We start from the raw sequence: 24,213 nt of genomic DNA on the forward strand, positions 1-24,213 counted from the left end.
GAGGAAACCCAGTTACCTTTCCTTTGGTTTCCATAGATGAAAGAGAACTTTTTTCCTTGACTGTCCTTCAGGATGTTTCGAATGTGACAGAGTAAGTAAGGAATGCATTTAGATACAAAGCAGAGTGTCCTATATACCAGCACAAAATGTATTCAGAGCCCTTTGAATTCTCTGCAGAAAACTGCAAGAGAGTCCCTTACAGAGGTGATTGAAAGCCACTGCACAGGAAATCAACTTCTCATCCTGTACATAAACATGAGCCAATTCTCCTATATCTGGCTCCCAGAGCAGTACACACAGTAAATTGTTAACCCCATCACCTGACCTAACCATTTATCTTTGCTTCTCAGTATAGTTTTGGCAACTGCTGAGTAATGAAAGAAAAAGCATTGAATGCAGATAGCTATAGGGAAAAAAAATAAAGGCAACAATCAACCCCCTGACCCCCCACCAAAAAAAAAATCCAACCCAGAAACCCAACCACCTCACACCTCAGTTTCAAACAGCCCTTTAAAGCAGAAAACAACAGGAGATGAGAAATTGCTTGATACAGTGGTAGGATCTTAAATATCGTTAGTATAGAACAGAATTAACATCTCTGTAGAATAACAGACATGTGAAGCATGGATTTTCAATCCTTCACACTTCTTGGTTGTGTTAGCACAAATAAATTAATAACTCCCCTGAACCTTTGTGGAACAAATAACCACAGTGCCTTTCAGGTTTTGAAATGTAAGCTCTGTGTGTTTTTAATGTTAGTTGTTATACAAGAAGGTTGCCTGAAATAGGTTATTCTGCTTATGGAGTATTGTTCCCATATGAGGATTCAAGCTATGTACTCACAGCTGCTGCTCTCCAACATGGACTCTCAGTTCCACTAAAATCAATAGTTGGCACAGCAGGGTACTGTTGTACGGTGTGTAAATAAATGGGTGTCATTGTGTCTCACTTTTTTTTTTCCCTTTTCCCCTTTCAGATTTAGATTTGCTCTTTTTCAGGCATACATCAGTGTGTGTTTGCAATGCAGGCAATTTGAAGCATAGCTGCTTAGGGAGAAAGAAGCTTCCCCCCCCCCCTCCTTTTTATACTTCCCAATAGGATTTTAAAATAAACATCAATTGCATTAATTATATTAATTATGTCCTAACAATGTCAGGGGGAAAAGACCCCAAATAAAACAGAGACCCGTTTTGAAAGTGTCAGCTTTATGACAAAAAGGAATTCACAGTCCCCCAGCAGACAGCTATCTTGCATACCAAGATGCAGGAAAAGTCTCATAGAAAGAGTGTCTTAATTCTGTTACAACAATTTATCTTCCCTCTTTCTTTAAGTCTTGTACCTATATTTGAAAATATGTGACAATTGTGGTTATGGGATGTAAGAGCTACAGATCTGCTTTTCAATAAACTGACTTTGAAGTTCTGTTTCATGCATTTGCTTTTTTATTCATGCATCTGGTCATATAGAGTAGTTTACTTTTTTTGGCTGCAGACTTGGCAGATACAAAATGCAGATGTTGTTCTTCTGACTTAAGCTGCTATTTTAAGCTTTTTTGGCCAGCGGTTGGAAATTTTAGGTTCAGTTGTTTATTTGCTTATCATCAAAGTGGTTTTTGTCATATAATTCATATATGAGTATTAGCTTTCTGTGTTTACTTTCAGAGTTTGAGATTAAGAGTATGGTCTTTTTTTTTCCCCTTTACTTTTTTTAAACCAGCATGCTCTTTTGATTAATAATACAGTAGAATATGTTATGCTTCAGAGAGCTTTTATTTGCAAAGAAAAAAAAAAAAAACTCAAAAAAAAAAGCCAAAAAACCCAACCAAAAACCAGCCCAACCCTCACATTGTGCTGCAATGCTTTCCCTTTAAGAAAACCATATCTCTCTCCAGATGCCTGCATCTCTTTGATACAAAAGGGTACACTAAGTTCCATCTATAAACAGAATCCACTAATTAAGAGTAATTGCTTCGGAGATTGGTACAGACTATTCAGCATCAGATGCATGTTCCTCTCAGATATCCATTAGCCTCTAATAAGATAATGCAGATGTGCCAGTCTGTTTCCTGTTTCCTTCTATTGTACCTTTATTGCCGTATATGGACCAATGGGATGGGCTGAACAATAAGTGGATGTCCTTTTGCTCCCAGAGCCCTTCTCAAAGGAATGTTTGTTATTAGATTGCTTTTTCTGTTTAGTTTCACATCACTATGCTAATAAAGGAAACATAACACTCCAAAGGCTTTTTTTTTTTTTTTTTTTTTACTTCTGCCATGGTAACTAGTTTATTGTTTAATTAAATCTTGTTGGATAGCCATGAAAACAAAAAATGCAACATCTCACAGTCAGTGAGAACTGGTGCAGAATGGAGTACAGCCTCTTTTTGAAATAAAAGTTTCCATGCATTTTTAAGAGTTTAAAGGCAGTGTGGTTATCGTGTTACTGGATCTGACTGATTTACACTTGAGTCGTGCTAAATCTGCTGAATTATTCAGTACTGCTGAATGCAACACCATCAGCCAGCATAATAGAAAGCATATGCATAATCAGGGATTTCAATACAAACTATACATTAAATACAGTAAGCGGTCTCAAAACTCGACTTGTTTTGAAAACATCATAAGAATATGTGTTGAAGTCAGCTAATAAATAAGGACTCCACCAACTCTGTCCCTTGGGGAAAACAGGTAATAAATATATTGTTGAAAGGTTTTATATGCAAAATTTCTCTGAAATTGTTTTTGTTGCTCTGAGAAGAGCAACTTGCCTCTCCTGTCTTACTGCCTAGGCTGCCCTCCCAGTCCAGTGATTCCTGTTTTAGCCTAAGATTTAAGGGAGGGGCGGGGGGTTTGGCGTTGGCAGGAAAATGGGAAATGAACTTAGAAGAGACTTCCTCTGTGACCCTGGAAACTTTGGGGACAGCAGTGCTGCAGAGCAAGGACTTGGAGAAGCAAATTCCAAAGTGCCCAGCTGTGTGCAGAACATGTCCTCATGTTGGGGTGCCTCTTTGCATTCCTGGTTTTGTCCCCCAGTTGTAAAGGAAGAGCAACAGCAGTTTACTGTGGCAGAAAGGGGTAGGGATGGCAGATTTAGCTTAGAATTTTTCTGGGTGCTGCATCATGGATATCTTTAAATGACTGCTGAATTTCATTACCATAGATAGGGCAGAACACCCCAGGACCTTTTCAGAAGTGAGGGAAGAAAAAAAAAAAGACAAAAATCCTACTTTACTTGCAATGCTGACGGCTTAATTCCCTGCTATGGCTAGTGAGAGGGGAGGAAGAGGAATGTGGAATTGGGATGTTGTTGGCAAAAGGGAGGACAGAGCGTAACCTTCCTACTGACACAGAACAATTGGCCAAGCCTCCTGCCTTGGCTTCTTGCCTGTCCAGCTGTTGATGTGCATCAAAGTCACCTGTAACAGCAAAAGGATTTTAGGAATTCAAATAAATCTTAATACAAGCAAAAAATTCAGAAGGATGAGTTATGGTACAGTTAATACCAAATATTGTTACTGAATGGAAGCTAAATAGCAATGTAATGAATGAGGCTCAATACATTTAATATGTTTTAGGAGAACTGACAGAAGTCTGAAGAGCAAAGCTGCTTTCTGTTGTGAAGCCTGTGAAAACTGCATGGGAAATTAAGTGACAATATAAAAAGTTGGGTTACTGTTTATCCAGTAAAATTTGAAGCTTATATGTGAAAATTTGTAGTTTTAAATTTCTGCTCAGCTGTGCAAACACTGAAAAGAAATGTGGAAGAGACAGATACACCTGCTGCATTAACTGCAGCTGATAAATATTCTGCACTGCACTAGAGCTACTGTAGCCGCCTTCCCCTGTGGCCATTTGCTTTATCACTGAAGTCAAGTCAATAAAAGACCTGTAAAAACCAAAAAGTAGGAGGCATATGTTCTGTCGAAGAAAAGTCATTGGCCGCTGTTCAATGCAAAGTAGTGCACAGTGTGATCATCTCTTGGTGAACATTCAAAGGAACTTTTCTGTATGATCCTTTTCCATACTGCAAGTACTAAGGGCCTTGTACTCATGAACAGTCACTGAGGAGAAGTCTGTGGAAGAGGATTTTCATAGTATGCTGAGAAGATCCTCTGAAGTCCCTTGCTCACAGCCATTTTCTGAAAATTTTGCCTTCTGCCTCCAGGGCAGAAATCCATGCTGTTGCTGTGGGTATTTACCATAGCACATGACAACAAAGGAAAATCTCCTTCACGAAGCTGATGCACGTACAGTGTTTTGAGCTATGGTACAGGTTTAGTTAGGCAAAAGAGATGTTTTCACCTTGGAATCACATGCAGCCTAGACATCTGTGGCTGATGTCCAGTGCTAGGTTCAGGGATGTGAATGTGTCCGTCTGGTGATACATTAGTGAAATGTGTCATGGGAGTTGTGCCATGGAACTGGGGTGAATGGGAAAGCTGATTGTTGGGTTTCCTGTTCTGCAGCAGTTTCTACTTTGGGATGTCCTCTGCTGGGCAGTATGAAGGTGATGGGTCTGTAATTTCTGTTAGCAGAGCTGGTGACTCGAAGTTCCTTGGAAACCATAGAACACGAGTGGCATTTGCTTCTTTACAAGAAGCTGGAGCTGCTCATATGTAGCTATCTGCCTACAATTTGCTCCTTGACCATCACATAGATGTTCAGCCATATGCTCCCAAGGGACACAGCTTGTAGTCAAATGATACACTGTTTGGAGTATCATGACTTTTACACTGCCTATGGAAAGTACATTTCTGAAAAGCTCTGAAGAGGAACAAGTTCTGAAGGTTTATCTCTAGCACAGCTATCTTCAGGAAATTTCTGGCTACAAGTAGTGAAAGGAAGGTGATTTCTGAGTAAGGCAAGAAAAACTTACTTTCATGTAGTAATTTCAGTTTATAATCCCATCTCATGTAAAATTACAAGCATGCAAAACTGTATGATTATAACTTAGTTTTGGCACTGTTAAATATATGTATTTGTATACTGAGGAGCTATAACACTGCTGTGTTTTGCCGTCACCAGCTCCACCACAAATCATGTTCCTTCAGTAATGAAGAACTGACCAAAGAGTTTTCCTGAATGCCTTTTCCCCCCTCTGTCCTGAAGGAGTTGCTTTTTTCTCAGTACTTTTCACTTAAATATGAAAATATATCTGATGTGGTTCTGGGAACGTTTTTAACTTATGATGAGCTCTGCATTTTTCTGGCTAATAGAAATATAATTGAAGGTGTTAGATAGTTTTATAAGATGAATTTTGTTTCCAGAGCCCTACATCATTTAAAAATAGATGACCTTGTTCTGTGTTTAATTTAATGCACACATTTTAGGGCTGGTATTCATCAGCATCCCTCTCCTGTTCTTTTTTTTTTGCAAACACTTAGAAGTGTGGTATTTTTGCCAGCTTTTGTGGAATTGCTTTATAAAACTTTGCGTGTTCCTTTGATACTTGACTTTCCTTGTCTCTTAATCTTAGTAAAGCCTTAACTAGGTTAAGCAGGCACCAGCGATGGTTCATCTCATTTTGTGTTGTTAGTGAGTCAATGTATTTTAGCTGCTGGGGCTCCCTCAAAAGATCTGCCTGGTTTCACTGGTCTTCAGGCATGTGGTCTTCGAGCTCAGCTTGGGCAGCAACTGTGTCTCCACTTGCTGTATCCCCTTCTTGCAGCCTCATCTCTGAATACGTTTGCATCCATTAGCATTAAAAGCATTTTGTGCATAATTTACACAGTTATCAAATACTTACAAGCTACATTTCAGTTATCCCCAAGCAGGCTGCACTCAGCAGAAGCTGCTGTCTGACAACATGCACAGCTGGTAACCTTTGCTGGTATTCCACACAGAGGAGAAACACTCCGCTGCTCTCTGACAGGCAAACATATGCATCCGAGTTGGGTTTTTTCCTTTTTTCTCCTTGCTCATTTGAATTCTTACCGACAACTGGTGCGCTGAGCAGCAGCAGTGATAGTCAGTATTGCGTTGTCACAGTTTTCCTCCTCTGGCGGCAGTTTTGCTTCATGACCTTGACACATCATTTCACCACTCCTTTGTTTTCCCACCCAAAAATCCTCTTGCCTTTGGTTTCAGGCTATAATTTCGGAGAATTACAGATAAAAGTGCTATATAGCGGTGGATGTGGTTACTGATCACTGACTGTGGCAGATGCAAGAGTGTAGTACATTGTCTCAGGAAACAAAGCTTTACTCAGCCGTGGACTTCCTTACTTTTGGGTGGCTGAGTTTGCTCTGTGGCTCCTACTTCCTACTGCAGTATGTGTTGGAGGAGATGAGTGAAGTGTTTGTGCAGGGTGAGCTCAGGAGCTGGCTGCAGCACTCACTGGCTTTTGCCTGGCGCACTGCATGAGTAGCTACAGGAGCAGTGTTTGAAATATGGAAGTGGTTGCAGCCTTCCCAGTACTGTATCTCTCAAGATACCAGTAGCACTTACTGGTGTTGCACCAGCAGGTTGATTCAGAGGCCACCAGCCATGTGCTGTACGTAGACTTGAACTGCTGTGGTGGGAGCAAATTTCATGGGAATATCACAAGAAGTGATATTCTTGTTCTCAGCCTGAGGCTCTTGGTACAGAGCCTGAAAAAATGAGGACCCCTTGAAAGGTGGCAGCTGTTTGGGTGAAACACTGAGGAAGGTGTGTGGAGCTCTGGATGACTTTGAAGATGGTGGTCATGAGAGCAAGCAAGTTTCCTAGCAGAGCACAGGAGCAGTGAATTGCAGTGTATTGACTCATGTCACTCACTCACCCAGATTATGAAATAATGGGTGCTTGTTTGTTTGGGGAGTTTCCCCTACCCCTTAAAAAATAACCCAAAAAACCAAACTATTAATGAGGTGTCTCCTAAGGAATAATAAACTAACTATTCTTTGTGAAAGCAGTCATTATTAAAGCAGTTGCTGCTTTAACAGACCAACCCAAAATTGCCCTCAGACGTGTGTCTCAGTGTCCTGCCTCAGCCATGGCATTGAAAGGAGCTGAGAGCCTCCTCAGTGCCAATCCTTCTGCAGCTTTTAGGGGGACACTGAAAGCTTTCATAAACAAGGAAATTTTTCGGAAGTTGATTATTTTTCTCCCCCAGCATTAGTATTTCAGGTAATTATTGATGCATTGGTTTTAAATCTGGCAGTTTTCACAACAAGACTGTGTCACACCAGAAATAGCTTTTGGTGTTGCTCGTCGTGCAGGGAAATCAACTTAATGGGTGCTCTGCTGATAGCTTCAGTAGTAGGGTGAGAGTTTTACATGAGCTGACCTTGTGGGATACTGATAAATAAATTGTAACTTAACAAAAATAACAATGAGAAAATAGTCTTCTATGTGCATATTTTAAAAATATGTATATTTTAATCAATATATTGTTTTCTTCCCCCAGACTGTGTCAGTATGCATCTGTAGAGAGCAACTGTGCTCCCAGAGAAATATTTGTAGAAGCAACTGAACTGCACCCTGTTACCAGAGTAAGAAGACTTTCTCTCCACAGTCTGCAGAGCAAGGATGTCCTAGAAGAGAGAACAGTGGGAGGCAGTGATGAAATATAGGATGGACCTGATATAGTGAATTACCTTTTCATCATCACGCAATCCAGCTTAAGCTGTACCTTCAGGCTTGACAGCCCTTATCATTTATAATTTGAGGTATCCAATTTGCTGGCCTGGAGTGATGCAACATAACACCTGCCCACTGTGAGGTGTGAACATGACAACCAGCAGCCGCACATGTCCAGTACCGGCCGTGAATGGACATATGACTCACTATCCAGCAGCACCATATCCCTTACTTTTTCCTCCAGTCATTGGTGGACTGTCACTACCTTCCCTCCATGGACTCCAGAGTCACCCACCAACCAGTGGATGCAGCACTCCATCACCTGCAAGTAAGTGCTTGGTATTAATATCTTTTATTGACCAGCTCCCCTCTAATAAGGACTGAATGTTATCACAGGTGGTTGCAGTTGTTCATCTATGATGTATTTTATTTGGGCAAAGAAAGATCATGCATTTGTTTTGAAATACCGTTTTCACTTCTTCTTGTTTTTATAAAAACAAACAGGCAACTCTATGGCATGCCAAAGCTATGGAAGCCAAGAGTGATAAAACCTGCTATGCATTTTGGTATATCCTGCATTAGTATACTAGCTGCAGAATCCTTTGTTGCTTTAAAAAAAAAATTGATCATTTTGTAACCATGAATGGCAATGATTCCTCAGTATAAAATTTTCTGAAGTTGCGCAGTTATTAACACTGTTTTAGTTTTCTTCCATAAGTAGCTCTTTTCTTCATGTGCAGCTTCTGAAGAGCAGCCCAGGGACAGCTGGTATCTGTGAGCTGCTGGTGGCTGTAGAATTAACCCTTGAGTCTGCGGTTGAGTTTCTGTTGTGGTTTAACCCCAGATAGCAACCAACTGTTGCACAGCTGCTGTCTCACATCTTCTTTCCCCCACAGTGGGATGAGGAAGAGTATCGAGGGGGGGAGAAAGGTAAAACCCATAGTCTGAGATAAGAATAGTTGTCATCAAAAGGGAGGCAACAAAAAGAGGGAGAGAAGTAAAACCCAGGAGAGATAAGAGAGGCTCACTACAGTTGCTCACCATCTGCTGACAGATGCCCAGCCAGTCCATGAGCAACCAATGGCAGCCATGGCCAACTCCCCCTCCTTTATGTACTGGGGATGGCATTTTACCTCATGGAATATCCCTTGGGCCTGTTTGGGTCAGCTCTACTGGCTGTGCTCCCTCCCAGCTCCTTGTGCACATCCTCACTGTTATAGCATGGAAAGCTGAGAAGCCCTGACTTAGAATAAACACTACTTAACACAGTGATGCTTTAGTTGTTGGTATCAACATTATTCTCATACTCAATCCCAAAACCACAGCACTCTACCTGTTTCTAGAAAGAAAATTACTCTCCCAGCCAAAACTAGAACAGTTCTGCATGCAGCACTGCTGAGTGTATTAGCTGAGGAAAGTTTTTTCTTTGCCTTATGAAAGCATGCTTTCTGCTTGGCCTTAGTTTTACATGTGTTTAAGTGGCTCAAACATAGCTGTCCCAGGTATAAGCATTCTAAGTAGGATCACTTAGAAAAGATACATCTCTGGAGGTCTTTGCAGTGGGTGACTGAAGTATTTTTCATCCAGGAAACCCAGATATACACAGCTTTGCAGATCAGTTTGTTGTTGAAGATGCTTGTCTAAATGCATTACTGTGACTGTTGGATATGAGAAGTCTTGACTAAACAGCACATGTGTGGAACGATGCACTTTCTGGTAAAGGAAAAGGAGATTTGTTATAGCAGTTTCCCTGATGCATCCTTCAACAGAAATCTCACAAAGTTTCAGCTCCAAATTTAAATGGGAAATCACAGTGAGGACAGTACTTGTGAAGAGAAAAAGTTGCAGGTTTTGTGCTGCTTGATACCAATTCTAGCTTCGCGTCTCACACACACATACTGGAAAGCCGGGCAGTCCTGAAGTAAATTAGTATGGTTTGGTGGGTTTTTTCTTGGTTTTTGTTTTGTTTTTGTTTTTCTTCCCATTTCTGTGGACAGTTTTCATCCAGTCACACATGCAAAGAATTATAATTGGATCAGGTTTTTATTTGCCCTGTTCTATTGCAGGGTGTTTGTCTTTCTTGGAGATGAAAAACAAAAGAGTCAAAAGGTCTACAAGCAACTTCAATTTTCCAATCCTATCAGAAAATATCCTGGTTGATTATCAGTTTACCATCCTGAATTTATCCTGCACTACTTCAGGAATACTTACCTGTTGAAGAAACAGTTTTATTAGTAATGGGAACATTTTCTGTGGCATAGATTGGCAAATCCCAAAATTATATTATCAGCAATGTAGAGTTTTTCTTTCCTATGAATTATTCCTCTGGAATTAAGACTGTGTTGCTGATGCATTATTAATGATTAATAAACCAGTCAGTGCTCAGCCTTTCAGAAAAGTACTGCTTAGTATGAACTTCTGTCAATATGCAAAATAAGTGGCTGCATCTAAATCTTGGGGTTGTGTCTTTATGTCCTGGTCCCAGCATTTTCAGGTCAGTATTTTTGTGGAGGTGCTTTGCAGCACTGGCTCTCTGTAGCTGAGCAGAAAAGCCTGGCAGCTGTTGTGCATAGCTCAAGACAATAATGTTTGCAAATACCAGCTAAAATTGGCCAGATAGGAAGGAGGATGCCTTGAATGGGAATTGTTTTTGAGACATAGTCCACTGCATTATGACTCTTCTTGTTTGTACCACTCTCTTTTCATACCTGTACTGTCAGCACTCTGTCCCACTTCTGATTCTGGAACTTGAGGTTTATATTGCTGGTTTTATAGAGACAAGTTCTTGGAAGCATGCAGGTTGAGCTTTGGGTTGGATTTCAGGGTTCTGCTCTCCATAGTAGAATTTGTTTGTTTATATGTTTGTTTTCCCAACGAAGCCACCCATAGGCCAAAGTCAGTATGATTGATGGTCTCTATTAAAGTTAGAATTTATACTGTGTGGTGGAATAATATGGAACTGTCTTGAAAAGACCGGAAAAAATTAAAGGTTGGCCAAACCAGTGCTCTTTGTATGCTTGAAGCTATCGTACTATTTATCTTCCAGATTCTTTTCATTCATGTAAAATCCAATACAAATGACTTTACGTAACAGGAATGTTATAAAGATCTCTTTATCTTTATAAAACAATGCTGTTCAACAGCTTTTGTTCAAAGTTAGTGCCATTTGAGCTTCTGTATCAGTATCTTGTTTTATTTTGTTCTGTTTTTGTTAGACACTTTTAATGATGGCAGAATAACCTTATATCAAGTTCCATTAAGTTATCTTAACCTACAGTTGGAGCAGGTATCTCCAGTCCCGTGAAACAGACAACAGTACATCTTAGACACATGAATTGTGTGAGCACAAGGGCCTTGCCATAAATGCTCAGGATGGAGTGATTTAGTTTCATTGATGTTAATAATGCTGTTGCCTCTGTGACCTGTGACTCGACTTCTGTTTTTATCCTGAGATACATAGTGCAAAATACTTAATAATTGGAGGTCTGGTCGCGGTGCTGGAGAGGTCAGAGGATGAGCAAACCCACTTGTGCCATGCATTAGCACCGAACGAGAGCACGGCCAAGCAGATTGTTACTGTGTGAGTCCCCTTGATTCACCCGCCGCGCGCTACCCCGTGCAGCACGCAGCAGACATCCTCACCCTTGCCATCAGGTGCCACGCAGGCCTCCCTGACCACATTAATGAATGAGGAGATTCTTCTACACAGCAGAGATGGTTTCAGGAGGTTACTGCTGAGCTCATTTAGGAATTGTGAGGGAGGCAGAACTGGAGGCATTCCTGCGCTTTTTGGGTCGTGGACCAGCCTCTCATAGACCAAGAGGTTTGGGTTCTTTGCCAGACTCGGAGCAGCTACAAGAAATGGGCAGAAGTCCTGCAGAGCCTGACGTGTTTGCAATAGGAAAATCATAGAAGACTCGTGAAATATTTTGGGGAGGAATAAATTAATAAATACAGGCAAATATTGTTACTTGACATTTTCTTAAAGTAAAACCAGCTTAGGTTCGGGTGAGTAGCAGTCACACAGGCAATTCTTGTTTCTGAGTGGCATTGCCCTCCATCAGCCCTGGTAAAAGGGTTAGGGCCCATCTGGCCATCATGAGACCTAATGCTGCTGCCAGAGGTCAGTAAGGCAAATGTCACAATGGGAGGATATCAGCTTTAGAAGAGTTCACCTTCTTTATAAAACATTTGTTGTGTGACTGTAGCGATACATTTTAATTTCTGGAGAAAGATTAGTTATAAAAATCAGTCTTACAAAAACCCCAGGCTCCAAGAAAACACCCCTAACTAAGAGAATGACCACCTGAAATTTGAGTAGGAAGGTATGTAAAAACACACGGATCATTGTAGTATATCCATGGGGTTGAAAACTGGTGAGGAAAGTGACGCCTTTTATGTTATGGCTGATGGAACTGCAAGGCACACAGTGATGTTGCAGTTTCACAAGCAAATATCAGCGTGGGGAAGATGAAGCCCTGCTGGTTGTTTGTAGAGTATCTTTGCAAGACTGGTTCCTCTAACATAACTTCACCAGAATGAGTTTCACCGAATTAGTTTATCAAGGCTAAATACCACTACACAGCAAAGCCAGTTGGTGTGAGCTGGAGGAAAAAGCTTAATCTGAGCTAATGCTGTGATGAAAGGAATCCCTGAGTGGATCCTAGACCAAATTAAAAAAGGGTTTGGACAATAACCACAGTGGGAGCCACTAAATAATAAAACACTTTGTTTGGCAGTTGTTCCCTTTCTGCTTGGATTGAACATTTGCTTGAACAAGGTGATTTGTGAAGCCCATAGCATTTGGTGGGAGCACCCCCATATTCTGCCTTTGACCCTGCCACACATTTTGTTCCTCAGGCTGCCAACACGAGCCTTTGAATCCTTGATATCCCCCCTTCCATTTATTGCAGGGGAGGAATAGGAGTAGCTTGATAAGGGGCAGGGAAGAGCAGCCAGTCTGATACAAGAATGTCTTGGAATTTATATAAACTCTGTAAGGTTGCTTCATCCACATAGCTTGGAAAAAAATAATCTGAATGTGTTATTTAGAGGACTGTTGGGATGCCATGGAGAAAATTCCATGTTAAGGTCACTCATTGTATTTTAGCCAAGCTTTTCCATTCTTTTCTGTCTGGGGTGTTTTAAAAGTGTATTGTAAAGAATAAAAGACTTTATGTTCTGTTTTACATAAGTCTTCGAAATATGAGAGAATGTATGGAAAGTAAGATCATCTGAGGAACTCAAAGAGGTAGACAAGGAAGCAGCTGCAACATTATTTCTCATTGTGCTATGTAAACACTAATTATTTTATTTATTAATCAGTATTACATACCATTTTCAGACATGCTCAGGACAGGCAGATTGTTATTTTGGGCATTGTTTTCTGCTGGAATTGTTTTTCCTTCTATTAATGCAATTATTTACTATTTGAACTTCATCTTAAAGATTGCTTTCTTCTTTTTTTTCCCCTCCCTGGGAAATGGATTTTCCACTGGTATTATTAAAAAAGTACAGTTAAATCCAGTGTTACTGGTATAGTACTGCAAGATATTTTTGCCAGCCCCACCCGTTGCAGGAATTCATTTACTTTTCCAGTCCTGTTGTTAATCATTATATTGACACAGAAAGTCCTCCCAAAAGCACTCTTTGGCAGATTGCATTAAATATGAATAGCAGATATTCATTACGATGTGTTGCCCCCAAGAGAACTCTAAACTATCTGCACTACTCATGAGCAGGCAAATACACTAATTCTCCAGCTATTCAAATTATTTTCAAATAGTTTAGTGTGTCTCTAATAAAAACAAGAATGTCTCTGTTTCCCTTAATTACTCAGAAGGTCAAGGACTCCCACATCTCACTTTACTTCACAAAATGGGGAATATTCCTGTTGGAGGCTGGAGTGTGTTTAGTACATGATGGATTTTCTTCCATTGGCATAGTTACTGAGGCAAGTGCTATCTGTAATGGACTGAAAAAAACCCTCCTCATCACCCTTTGACATTCTGGAATTATCTAAATAGTATTATAATAGTTATATTGAATTAAGAAAAAAATTAATGGATCAACCTTGTTTGATTCTGTTGTTCGAGTTTTTTTTCACAGCATCTAATCTTAGTGTAACTGCCTCCCTTTTTTCCAGTCCTGTCTCCGTGGGAAAGCTTGCTGTGTGGTCATTTACATGTATCTGCAATTAACAGATGACTTCCAATATAACTACTCAGTGCATGTGTTGTCCATCGTTATTGGAAAGACAGAACATGTGGTTGCATTCAGAAAGAGGGGGGTAAAGAGAACATGAATCTCAGATTCCTTAGCCACAGCCAACGTTGCCTCATGCTGTCAAGTCTAAGGAGCAATGTCCAGATGATACCCTGCAGATACCACTCATGACCCTGGAAACCACCATTTCTTTTCAGTTCTTCCTTTATGTCATGTTGTGGATTTTTTCCTGGTGGAGATCTTTGTGCAGCTTGAAACCATCATTGTTTGATTATTGAAACTCTGATACATTGTCATTTTTGAATTCTAGTTGATCTGAAACTATCAAAAATTTAAACTTGCTTTTTCACGTTAGAGCTTCTTTTTCCATATTGTCACTTTCAAATAAACCAGGAGCTCCTCCCTACTCGGTGCAGTTGGTGATTCCTGCCACACCACTGCCTTGCCAGGGTGGGTCCTCAGCACCCTGTGGATGCAGCCCACTTCAGATTTCAGTGGGCAGCATGCTCATCTGTGAGAAATCAGTCTGGGCGTGTATGGACAGGAATTTGCTTCCTGGGAGGAAGCCAAATTTAGAAATTTTCTGCTCTGGCAGGGAAAGCGTGTGGTGCAATACTGGCATGTGCTCTGTAATGGCTCTGTGCATCCCTCGTAGACATGCTGTAGTCTGAGGGAGCCTGGTGTTTGGAAGTCAAATAGGAGCTGTCTGAGAATTGCTCCTTCCCTCCTTATGGGCCCCAAAGCAGGGAAATTCCCCAAAAAATCCCCAAGAAAAAGCTCTCTTACCTAAGGCTGGCAATATATTTCCATGGAGTATTGCAGATGACCTTCTCCTCTGCTCTGGCTCAATGAAAATAACACCCAGTAGCTCCCAGTAGTGGGGACGTCAGGCATGAAGAGTAAAGGGCTTGTGGTAGCTCCCCATTGTTGATTCATTTGGGGTGACTCCTCTGTTGCCCTTCCGGCTAGTGACAGTGTGTTTGGTGTCAGTTCCTCCATCCATGTTCTAAAGGAATGTAATGCCAGGCTTTGGGTTTGGCAAGGTGGCAGCACCCAGAGTTATTTCAATGTCTGATGTGTTTCCAATCCAAATCGATAGGTGCAATCGTCTGAAATTGCTAACAGTGTGATAGTTCATGATACTAAAAGTCAGCATAAGCTTTTGATTTGCCAGCTTTCTTCCTGAAGGCATATGCTCAGCAGCTAATCATGTCATTTTAGCTATGTGGAGAGTTTCTTTCCATTCAGTCATGTTGCCATGTTCAAAAGGCAGGTCACTGTGTGGACTGGGGGGATTTTGTAAATACCGGGGGGTTTTTTGGGAGCTAAAATGTGGGCATTTTATTTTGCCTCAGCTCTGGCCTTGGTAAAACTTTCCTCCTTCAGTCTATCTGAATTGTGAGTTTGTGTTTCCTATGGTTTTAGCAATATGTGGCGTTTAATTGGGAAGTCTTATTTAAGATTTAGACAGGGACAGATTTGTCTTCAGGAGGAATCAATTTATGGTTTTCCTCGGGTAGAATATCTTCCCCTTTTGCCTATTTAGGGAATATGGGGAACAAATTGTGTTATGTGGACTTTTCAGCTGTATCAATGACAACATGTTTCCCATTTAAAATGAAAAATGCCCACCCTATCTGATGAGCCCTGAAAGGGCAGGGAATCCTTTTTCCCTTCCTTTGTCCTTCAGTGCTCTGTTTCCTTTCTTACTGCCCAGAATAGGCCTACATCAGTAATATTCATAAATGATTTACAAAAGTAATTCCTGTGTAATAGCTTGGGACGTCAAGATTTTATGATGCTGCCAGATGTGCTATCAAACAAAATTATCTGGTTCAAAAAACTTGTGATAAATCTAGTCAGGGGAAATTCCCCAGGGCAGACTCACCCTCTACAAAAGTAACTATATCTCATAAAATTGTTAGATTTGCCTTTACCACATGTTTGAAATCAGACTTAAAGCAACAATTTTATTCATGTCAAAACTTAGGTTTGGTATAAACTAACAAACAGGAAGGACTGGCCTTAAGCAACAGAAAACTCTTTTCCTTTCAAGCCACCCCGCACACACTCAGAGGAAATGTCAGAGTAAATATCAGAAATATTCGGAAAACCAGAACCTGCATCCCTGAGATACTCAACTGTTTTGTCTAGATAATGCATTTTTAGAAAGCAGTCATGTCCTAAATATAGTGGGTCCCACCAGGGTTGGCCTGCTGAGCTCCTGACTGCTGTATCTGAGTACCCTGAGGTTGTGCAGTGAGCAACATGCCCAGCATCCTCCCTGTGTGTTTGATTCCTCATGGTCTGAGTCAGGGGAAGTGTGTTGGTAGCAAGGTGTGTGTTTTGTCTGGGAATTTGGATTTTGAAGGATGGCAAGTGCTGGAGAGGCACTGGAAGTCCCTGTGTGGCTGTGCCTCCATATTGGGAAAGGCTGGACAAAGGCAATGTGTCCTTGGCTTAGCTCCACAATATTATGGCAGTCCTTACTTCTCAGGAAAGCCCTCAAGGATGTTTAGGTGCCTACAAAAACAACCTTCACAGGTATAAGTACTTCAGTTATGCCAAAGGAACAAAAGGTTTTTGAGCATGATTTTCATGCCATAGTTCAAGGTGTCTGGGAGAGGGGCTGAAAGTCAAGACTGGCTGCTGAGAGCATCTGGGGCAGAAATGCTGAGTTCAGGTGAGGAAAGAGTTTGGTTCAGCATTTCCTGGAGGCTAGAGCAGAAGAGGAGAGGTGGGTCTGGAGGCTTGTGATGTGCCACGTCTCTAGGGAATGTGCTTCTGCTTTTGGAGTACTCTGAGATATCCAGGGGCTTGGCATGCTGTTAGATAACACACTTGCTTGCAGCTTCAGTTAAGCTGGAAGTCAGGTAATTCATGCACTTAATAGGAGTGGACCTCCAGGTAGAGCTTTGTCAGCTTTGTCTTTGCTATTTTTCACCGCTGAAGGCCAGTTGAGTTTGATTTAACCTCATCACTAGCTTTCCTGAACTTCATATATTTCAATCTGAGACTTGTACTAAGGCTGATAACTCAACTTTTTTTTAAGAAATGTGATCTGCAAGAAATTAAAATGGGCAGAAAAAAGCCCAGAAATAATGTGGAAAACTCAGAAAAATACTTACCTCATCCTTTTAGGATGGATTTCTTCATGCTTTCTACAGGTGGATTCAGACGCCAGCCCCTGACCACACACCTCCTGCGAGTGCTGTGAAGACTCTGCCTGTGGTTACAACTGGAGAAATTTTTTTCCTGTATGTGTCTAAAAATTATGTAGTTAATTCTTAGAAACTAAGGCCTTGATCTCTCAGCTAGAGCAGTAAGAGCAGACTGCATTCACTCCTTAAATTTAAGACCTAAGATGCTTTTCAAAAGCTGGCTTTTACTAAAGATGTATTTTGATATTTACAGTAATGTGGGGAATATAATTTTTGAGATAATGGGAGGGAGGCAAAATGTAGACTTATGCAGTTCTCATTTCTCAAAGTTAAATGTTTTCAGTGTATTTCAAGGCTTCATAACACAGCATACCTAATTAGAACCTTTTACAACCTATGATGTTTTTTCCAGTCAATTTTTTAAAATACCTAATACTTAGTTTCAATGAAGGAAATGCCAAAAGTCCTTTAAATACAGCTGTACTAGCATCACTTTTTCCTCTCTGTATTTAAAAATAAGAAGAAAGACATTCTTTACCAGTACTGAATACTCCAGGGAAGAAAGGTGGTGTCCTAAGGCTGCTCTGTGCAGCCTGCAGCTGTTACCAGAGATTTAGCCCAAAAACCTCTGGGCTCTAACAACTCTGCAACTGTATTTGAGGGAGAAAAAACTTGGCTCCCTTTTAAGATTGAAACATCCAAGCCAACAGCCGGAGTACTGTCCTCACAATCAGGTCCCTGTCAGTGGAAAATGCAGCACAATTTCCTGCACACTCTGATTTCAGCTGGGTACCATGGACACTGTGGAACACAGCATCTGACAGGGGCAATACCTACCCTTCTACAGCAGAGCCAATGGAAATCCCCATTCTTCCTATCCTTATTCCCTTCCTGTCCTCATTCCTTCTAGCTGCTGAGCGATCCTTGTTTGAGGGTAATGATCCTGGAGAGAGATGCATAGACATTTGTCTAGAGCCCTGAAACGAGGCCACGCTGTAAATCTGCGGTCTTTGGGAGAATCCACGTGCATCCCAGCACTACCTAGAAGCTATCAGCAAAGGCATTTGGTGGGAAGTGGGAGTGTATCATGTAAAGAAATCTGTTTATGATATACTACTTTCGCATAGCAATTCCAGGATCAAGAGTTCTGTTATTTGAGAAATTAAATCCTGCGAGGATCATTAAAAGTACAGAAATAGTGATGTCATTACAAAATTAACTGGCTATAAACCCGCAGGGTGACATGTCGATTCATAAAGGGAATAGCAAAACATAATGCAGGGCACATCTGCTGCTCCGATTCCTGCAGAACCATCAGCCTATTGGTATCTGCAGACCACTTGAAATTGAACATCTGTTAGAAGCACTCAAAAAAGCAGCAGGAGGACCTGTACACCTTGCAAAACGCTTTGCTGTCAGTAACATCACAGTTTCAATAGTGGATTCTTACAAAAATTGTTATAAGTCCCCTTCAAGTCTCTAGATCTTCCTGGCATTGTTTCTTAAATAGCGACAGCATGAGTAATAGTAAAAATAACATGGACTTTTCAAAAGACTTTCCTAACATTTTTATTACTTTTTATTTATGGTACCACTGCAACACGCAGACTGCTATAGAGTCTTCAAACAAAGACGGATATGATCTCTGTTCCAAGTAGCTTGGAATCAAGAAAAGGAAGATATATGAAGAGTAAGAGAAAAGGACATGACTTCTGGGCCAAGTGAAGGAAGTGAAGAAAGGCTTGAATCCTAGAAAGGGGAAGCTGAGTTTTTGGCTTTAAGAAAAATGCTCAGATGCTTAGAAACAAGACAGCCGTGGAGGCTGACCTGCCTCTTGTGAAGACCAGCAATAAGATACTGCAGTGCATTTCACAAAACCTGTGTGCATGGTCAACAGTCGATTAAGTATCGTAATTTATTTGCATCGTCTTAACTCCTACCCAACCTGGATGACAGCATGTTTCTCCAAGCTGCATGATCCAGCAGAGTCCAACTAATTTGCAATTTTCTTCTGTTTAACGAAAGCAAAAATATATTTAAGCCACACAGAGAAAGATTTCACTATTGATTAGCAGTGGTTGGTGTTGCAAAGTGACCTGACAGACATTTGGAATGCATCAGCTGCCTCATGGTGCAGCAGCCAAATATCTTGAAGCGCAGTTTGCTCTCTTTCACTTTTATTACTTGCAGAAGAAGTGAACTCTGCCAGGGTGTTTTTGGAAGGGATGTTTGCCATTTTAATATGTAATTACTCACACAAACTGGATGAAAACATGTTGCAATAGCTTTGATTTTTAAATAGGTAATGGTATTTATATGTAGTAAAAATGAGGATCATTATAAATTGTTTGAGAAAGTGAATTAAAGCAAATAGGATAAGTCACAGAAAATGCCCAGTTTTATTCTGTGAGTACCAAAGTATTGTTTCAGATATATTCCCTGTTTCAGTTTTATTAATAACCAAAGAATTTTTTTCCTTGTTGTCCAAGATGAAGCTGGAACCTTCCATAGCCAAAGCAAAGCCTAATTGAGGCAATCCAACACTAGTGCATGGATGTGGAGAGTCACTGACGTGGGCAGTTCAAACGGGGTTTCTGCCAAACCTTTGTCATTGTTCTGAAGCACTCTGTGTGAGTGCCAGGGGTTTCTAATAGTGCTGAGAGTTTTATACAATGGACAGCCCGGAATTTAAAAGCCTAATGAAGTGTGCAAAGGAAGAGCATTAGCACTAAACCCAGAGTGAGATATGTGCATTTTTTTTCTCCTGAGATGTTGATTGGTAATCCGTTTTTTAATCAGTTCTGTGCCCATGAAACTTCTTTGCCTGCCCAGAAGACTCCACAATGATAGTTCCAAAAAGAAAGCAACAAAGTGATAAGGAATATGTGGCCCTGTTTGGTAAACTTTGTATCTTTTTGGGGGAAAAAAAGAAGTGAAAATGTTTCAGAGGATGTTAATAAAATTGTTAAAGCCGCTCTCCAGCAGCTGTAAGGACACTCTGGAGCTGGTGCCTCTGCTTTGTCATCAGAGGTACTAAGCACATTTTGGGTCTAGGAGATCTCTTCTTTTTGGAGCAAAAGGGTAATTTTTGGGTCAGATCTGTTGTTTGAAGATGGCAAAGTGGAGCTATATCACAGAAGAAATCCAATGCCCAAAGTCCTTTTCTGTACCTGAGCTTCAAGTTACAGTCCATCTGCTGATCACCCAGGAGCTCTCTCTTTAATATTTTTCTTCACTTTCTTGTCTCTGCAACTAAACTGTTTGTATCTGGTCTTATTTAATTGATTTATGTGGTGTTTGTGTGCTTCTATGCTTTTAATTCCATACATTCAATTACAGAAAATGTTTCTGCTCCCCCCTTGCTTACTGAAGGAATTGCTCTGTATTTATCCCCAAAGTGGAAGGGTGGCATCTTCAGTGAGATGTTGTGTTTGCAGTGAGAGAGATTCAGAAGTGGTTTTTTAGAAGGTTAGGCTGGTTCTTGGCAGCCAAGAAAAGGGGGAAAAGCCCTGTCATAGTTTGTGACAGGGCTTATGCCTGGACGATGACACAGGAGCTGGCTCCTGGGATATGGTGTGAAACAACTTGTGAGAACACGGGAGCCAGTGAACAAATTCAATTTCTAATTTCTCTGAGATGACTACAGCCAAAGGGTGCTCTTCCTTTGTGTCTGCTGAGCACTGGTCATCCCACAAGGGTAATGAAGAAGGTGTTGGAGCCGTGCTGCTGAGTCACATCGCCTTTGAACTTCCCATCAGAAGGTTGATGGTAAGCGTGTGTGACGATTTGCAAAAAATGCTGATCCTTTTCAATTGGCTATTGGTCCGGAAAGTTGGGAACCATTGACCTAACTTGTGTCTCTAAGGTCAGGGAGATGGATTTCCAACGATTTGTGCCCAGGATCAGACATCAGCCTGCTAGGAGTAGCATGAAGAAAGGTTGTTGTCACAATGAAGTATCACTACTTCTTAGGATGGACTACTTTCCCCTTTTTTTTTCCCCAGAATGCTCATTGTGCCTGACCTGGTTTCAGAATATCTTGTATTTTACAAGACACAACAATACTTTGGATCAAAATTATATACTAGAATAGATGTCACAGGGGGAAAGTGGCTCCAATGAGTTTCAGATCCAACAAGGGGCAGGCAAATTTCTTTGTGAGCCTGTTAATCACTTTAAACAAAATTGCTCCCCAAGTTGTTGGGAATCACAGGTTCACCTCTGTAGCTGTCTATGCCTGTGCAGGAAGTGAATAAAATCCTGCTGCCTTGATGGGCAGCTCTCTGCATGAACACCACTGACAGGGTTGGGTCTGTCCCGCTCAGTGCATGTCTTTGCAGAATGACCTTGGTCTGGATGCCTGTGCCAGTGTTTTTGTGTTCAGGAGGTGCATTGTTCAATTATTTTAGAAAATGTTAGTCTCAGTCAGCCCATGTTGTTTCTTTCCTAGTGAAAGGTTGTTATTTTCTCTGCTGTGTTTGTGTTGCAGCGGGTCTGGGACGATTGGGAGAAAAGGTTGAAGGAGGGCAGCCATGGCTGCTAGAAGGATTGCTGGTGTGTCTGAGGGACAGAGGGAACAGCCTTCATCCGTGGCAGACATTTGTTACAGATTCCCTCTAAGATCAGGAAATGAGTACAGTCATCGCTTTGTAATTAACTGTGAGGGGAAAACCTCGGGAGATGGCTAAAACAGATTTGTCCACTTAGAGAAGGAACGCCGTGACTTAACAGGTGTATGGTGCCTGTACTGCACTACTTAGGAGTTCTTCAGGCTTGGCTGCAAACAAAATATTATCCTACTATAATAACATTGTGAACCCAAAGACCTTAACTGGTTTCATTATCAAGTGAGTGCCTGAGGGGAAATACACAGATGGAAAGGCATTCCTTTCCTTTGGTATAATGCTCTTGTGCCAGAGAATTTATGGCCAGGACGTGGTTGGCCCTTGCATAGCCTACTGGTGGGGGAAACACATGAAGTCATTCTGGTCTTTTTTTTTTTTTTTTTTTTTTTTTTTTTTTTTTTTTTTTTTGGTGTTATCTTGTAGCCTGTTAAAGAGGGGAGTTTTCATTGCCATGCCCAAGCTTGGGGACAGCACGCTGCAAACTACAAGGTGGGGTGTGTGCCATCCCCTGCTCTCTACTGTGTTCTTTGTTCTCTCCCTTGGAAAGAGAGAGGGAACAGCCCTGTCTGGAAAACAGGTGACAGGTGGATTCAGGCTACTGTAGGTCAGAGTGATGCTCAGCCGGCATGATCTTCTTAGAATTTAATTCATTGTAGGATGTGCTGGAGGGTTGATCAGAAGTTGTCCCCTAAAAGTGAGGGGGTTTTAAGGGAGGTTGTTTTGTTTGGTTTTCGTTTGGGTGGTTTTGGGTATTGTTTGGTTTGGTTTTTTTGGATCTTTTTCCTTTTCTAGTGCAGACAAATCTTGGAAAGATCAGCCCTTTGTTGTGTATCTCCAACCTGTGCTCTACTGGCTATCTCCAGCCAGTATAGCACGGGTTGGAGTACACAACAAAGGGCTACAAGGCAGAGCCCTATAGCTCAGGCAATCTGAAAGGCTTCACATGAGGAGGTAAAAAAAGAGAAAGGAGGCGATATTAACTTATCATTTAGCTAGCTGAGGTGTCCATACTCTATTCCAGTTCATGAGTTACCCTGTGGTTTCTCAATTATAGATGTCAGAAGAAAGGTATGAAAGTTACGTTTTTTAAATCTGTGACCAGAGAGGCTGCTGCTCCCTGGAGAGGAGTCTGGTCTGTTCATTTCAGAGAACCTGAAGATGAAGATGCAGAGCACATTAGTTGGTTGTCTAAAATACTGTTATGTTTTTCAGAACTAAACAGATAAAAAAAGATGGAAATTGCACAAAGGATCCATGTTATATTTGTGACTGTGTGTGTGCATGCACATTTAGACTTATTTGAGAACCCCAAAGGTATTGAAGCAAAAACTAAATAAATAATGAAGTTGTGGTTCAATTGTAAATGTTAATGTTTCTGTGAGAGACTGAAGAAGTTCTTTTATTATTCAAATTGGCTTGTTCTTTCCTTGTTTATTTACCAGTTTGCCCTCTTTTTGAACATTATATATGATTTCACGGTTAAGAGTTCACAAATCTTAAAATGTTGCCTTCTTGTCAGTGACACTGATCATACTGCAAAGGTCTTTTTAGAATTTTATACAGATCAAATAGCTCTGTTTGTTAAAAAAGGTCAGAAAAAAGGTCACCAGAATCTTTCATTGTTGGCAAAACTACATATTTTTTTCTTAGTCTGGGTCATGAAGATAGCTGAACAGAACTGCTTCCACTGAATTTATTGATTAAAAACAAGCAACCACCCCCTTTCCTAATCTTCCTCCTCCTTTTAACAGACATCTGGCGTGGAAAATATAAGTTTTGGGTATTTTTATCAAGGCTGTAAGCACCCAGAGCTACCCAGTAGCTATGATGGCTACTGCAGGGAAGCACAAGAATAAAGAGCTTCATCAGCTCTGTTACAGCCACTTCTTCCTTTGAAGAAGATGTTTTGCACAGGTGTTAAAACGCAATGCCAAAGTGCATCTTGATATTAGCATACTGTACATTGAAGCCTGTAATTAACAGCACCCACCTGTATGCTGGCATTTTTCTGACTCTTGCCATCCTTTGAGATGTGTGTTTCTGAGGATCTAATCCATCCAAGCTCCTGGACACCCTGAACTACAAATGAAGTCAGAGAGCTGCAGGCGCACAGCTCCTGGCAGGATTATGCACCCAGTGAGCTATTGCTCTCATTATGTTGCACTGCAATATATCATCAGTGTGAAACATCATCCTAATGATGCATTAGTGTAATACATCATCAGGGGAGTCCCACCAGTAATGTATTACTCCGAGTGTGGTGCTACTCGGTAAGAAAATCATCTCACAGTCCTTGTGTTGTTTCAGAACAGCATGAATGGAGGGCAAAATATGTTGCTTAAGACTGATGCAGCTTCCCAATTTCATGACTATGTTAAGTGTGGGGGTACCTTCTGTGTGCTCTGAGTTTGTGATTGTGTTTTCAGAGAGGTGGGTTTGGGCCATCTTTGGTTGCACTGCTCTTTTGGAAGGAGCAGGAATTGATTCTTTAGATGGATGGCTGGAGGGCTTCAATAGGAAGCTGTAAATCTGCTGCCCAAATGCCTGCTATATAGTTCCTGAGGATGGGGAGAGGCTTTGTGTAAACTTGGTGCCAAAATCTGCAATTTTAAGGATTTTTCTAGTGTCACCCTGATACGTCTTC

General features: G+C 41.1%; 1 protein-coding gene across 2 annotated transcripts in view; it reads left to right on the plus strand.

Moving 5' to 3' along the window:
* Positions 1–24,213, plus strand: part of RARB (retinoic acid receptor beta) — a 206,695-nt gene that overhangs the window by 7,935 nt on the left and 174,547 nt on the right. For both annotated transcript variants that reach the window (XM_059846447.1, XM_059846456.1), the window contains exon 2: positions 7,386–7,886. In XM_059846447.1, the coding sequence (XP_059702430.1) occupies positions 7,709–7,886 (178 nt within the window). In that variant the 5' untranslated portion in view covers positions 7,386–7,708. The remainder of the gene's footprint in view (positions 1–7,385; positions 7,887–24,213) is intronic.

This window comes from Haemorhous mexicanus, chromosome 1, assembly GCF_027477595.1.
Source record: "Haemorhous mexicanus isolate bHaeMex1 chromosome 1, bHaeMex1.pri, whole genome shotgun sequence".
Taxonomy (NCBI): domain Eukaryota; kingdom Metazoa; phylum Chordata; class Aves; order Passeriformes; family Fringillidae; genus Haemorhous; species Haemorhous mexicanus.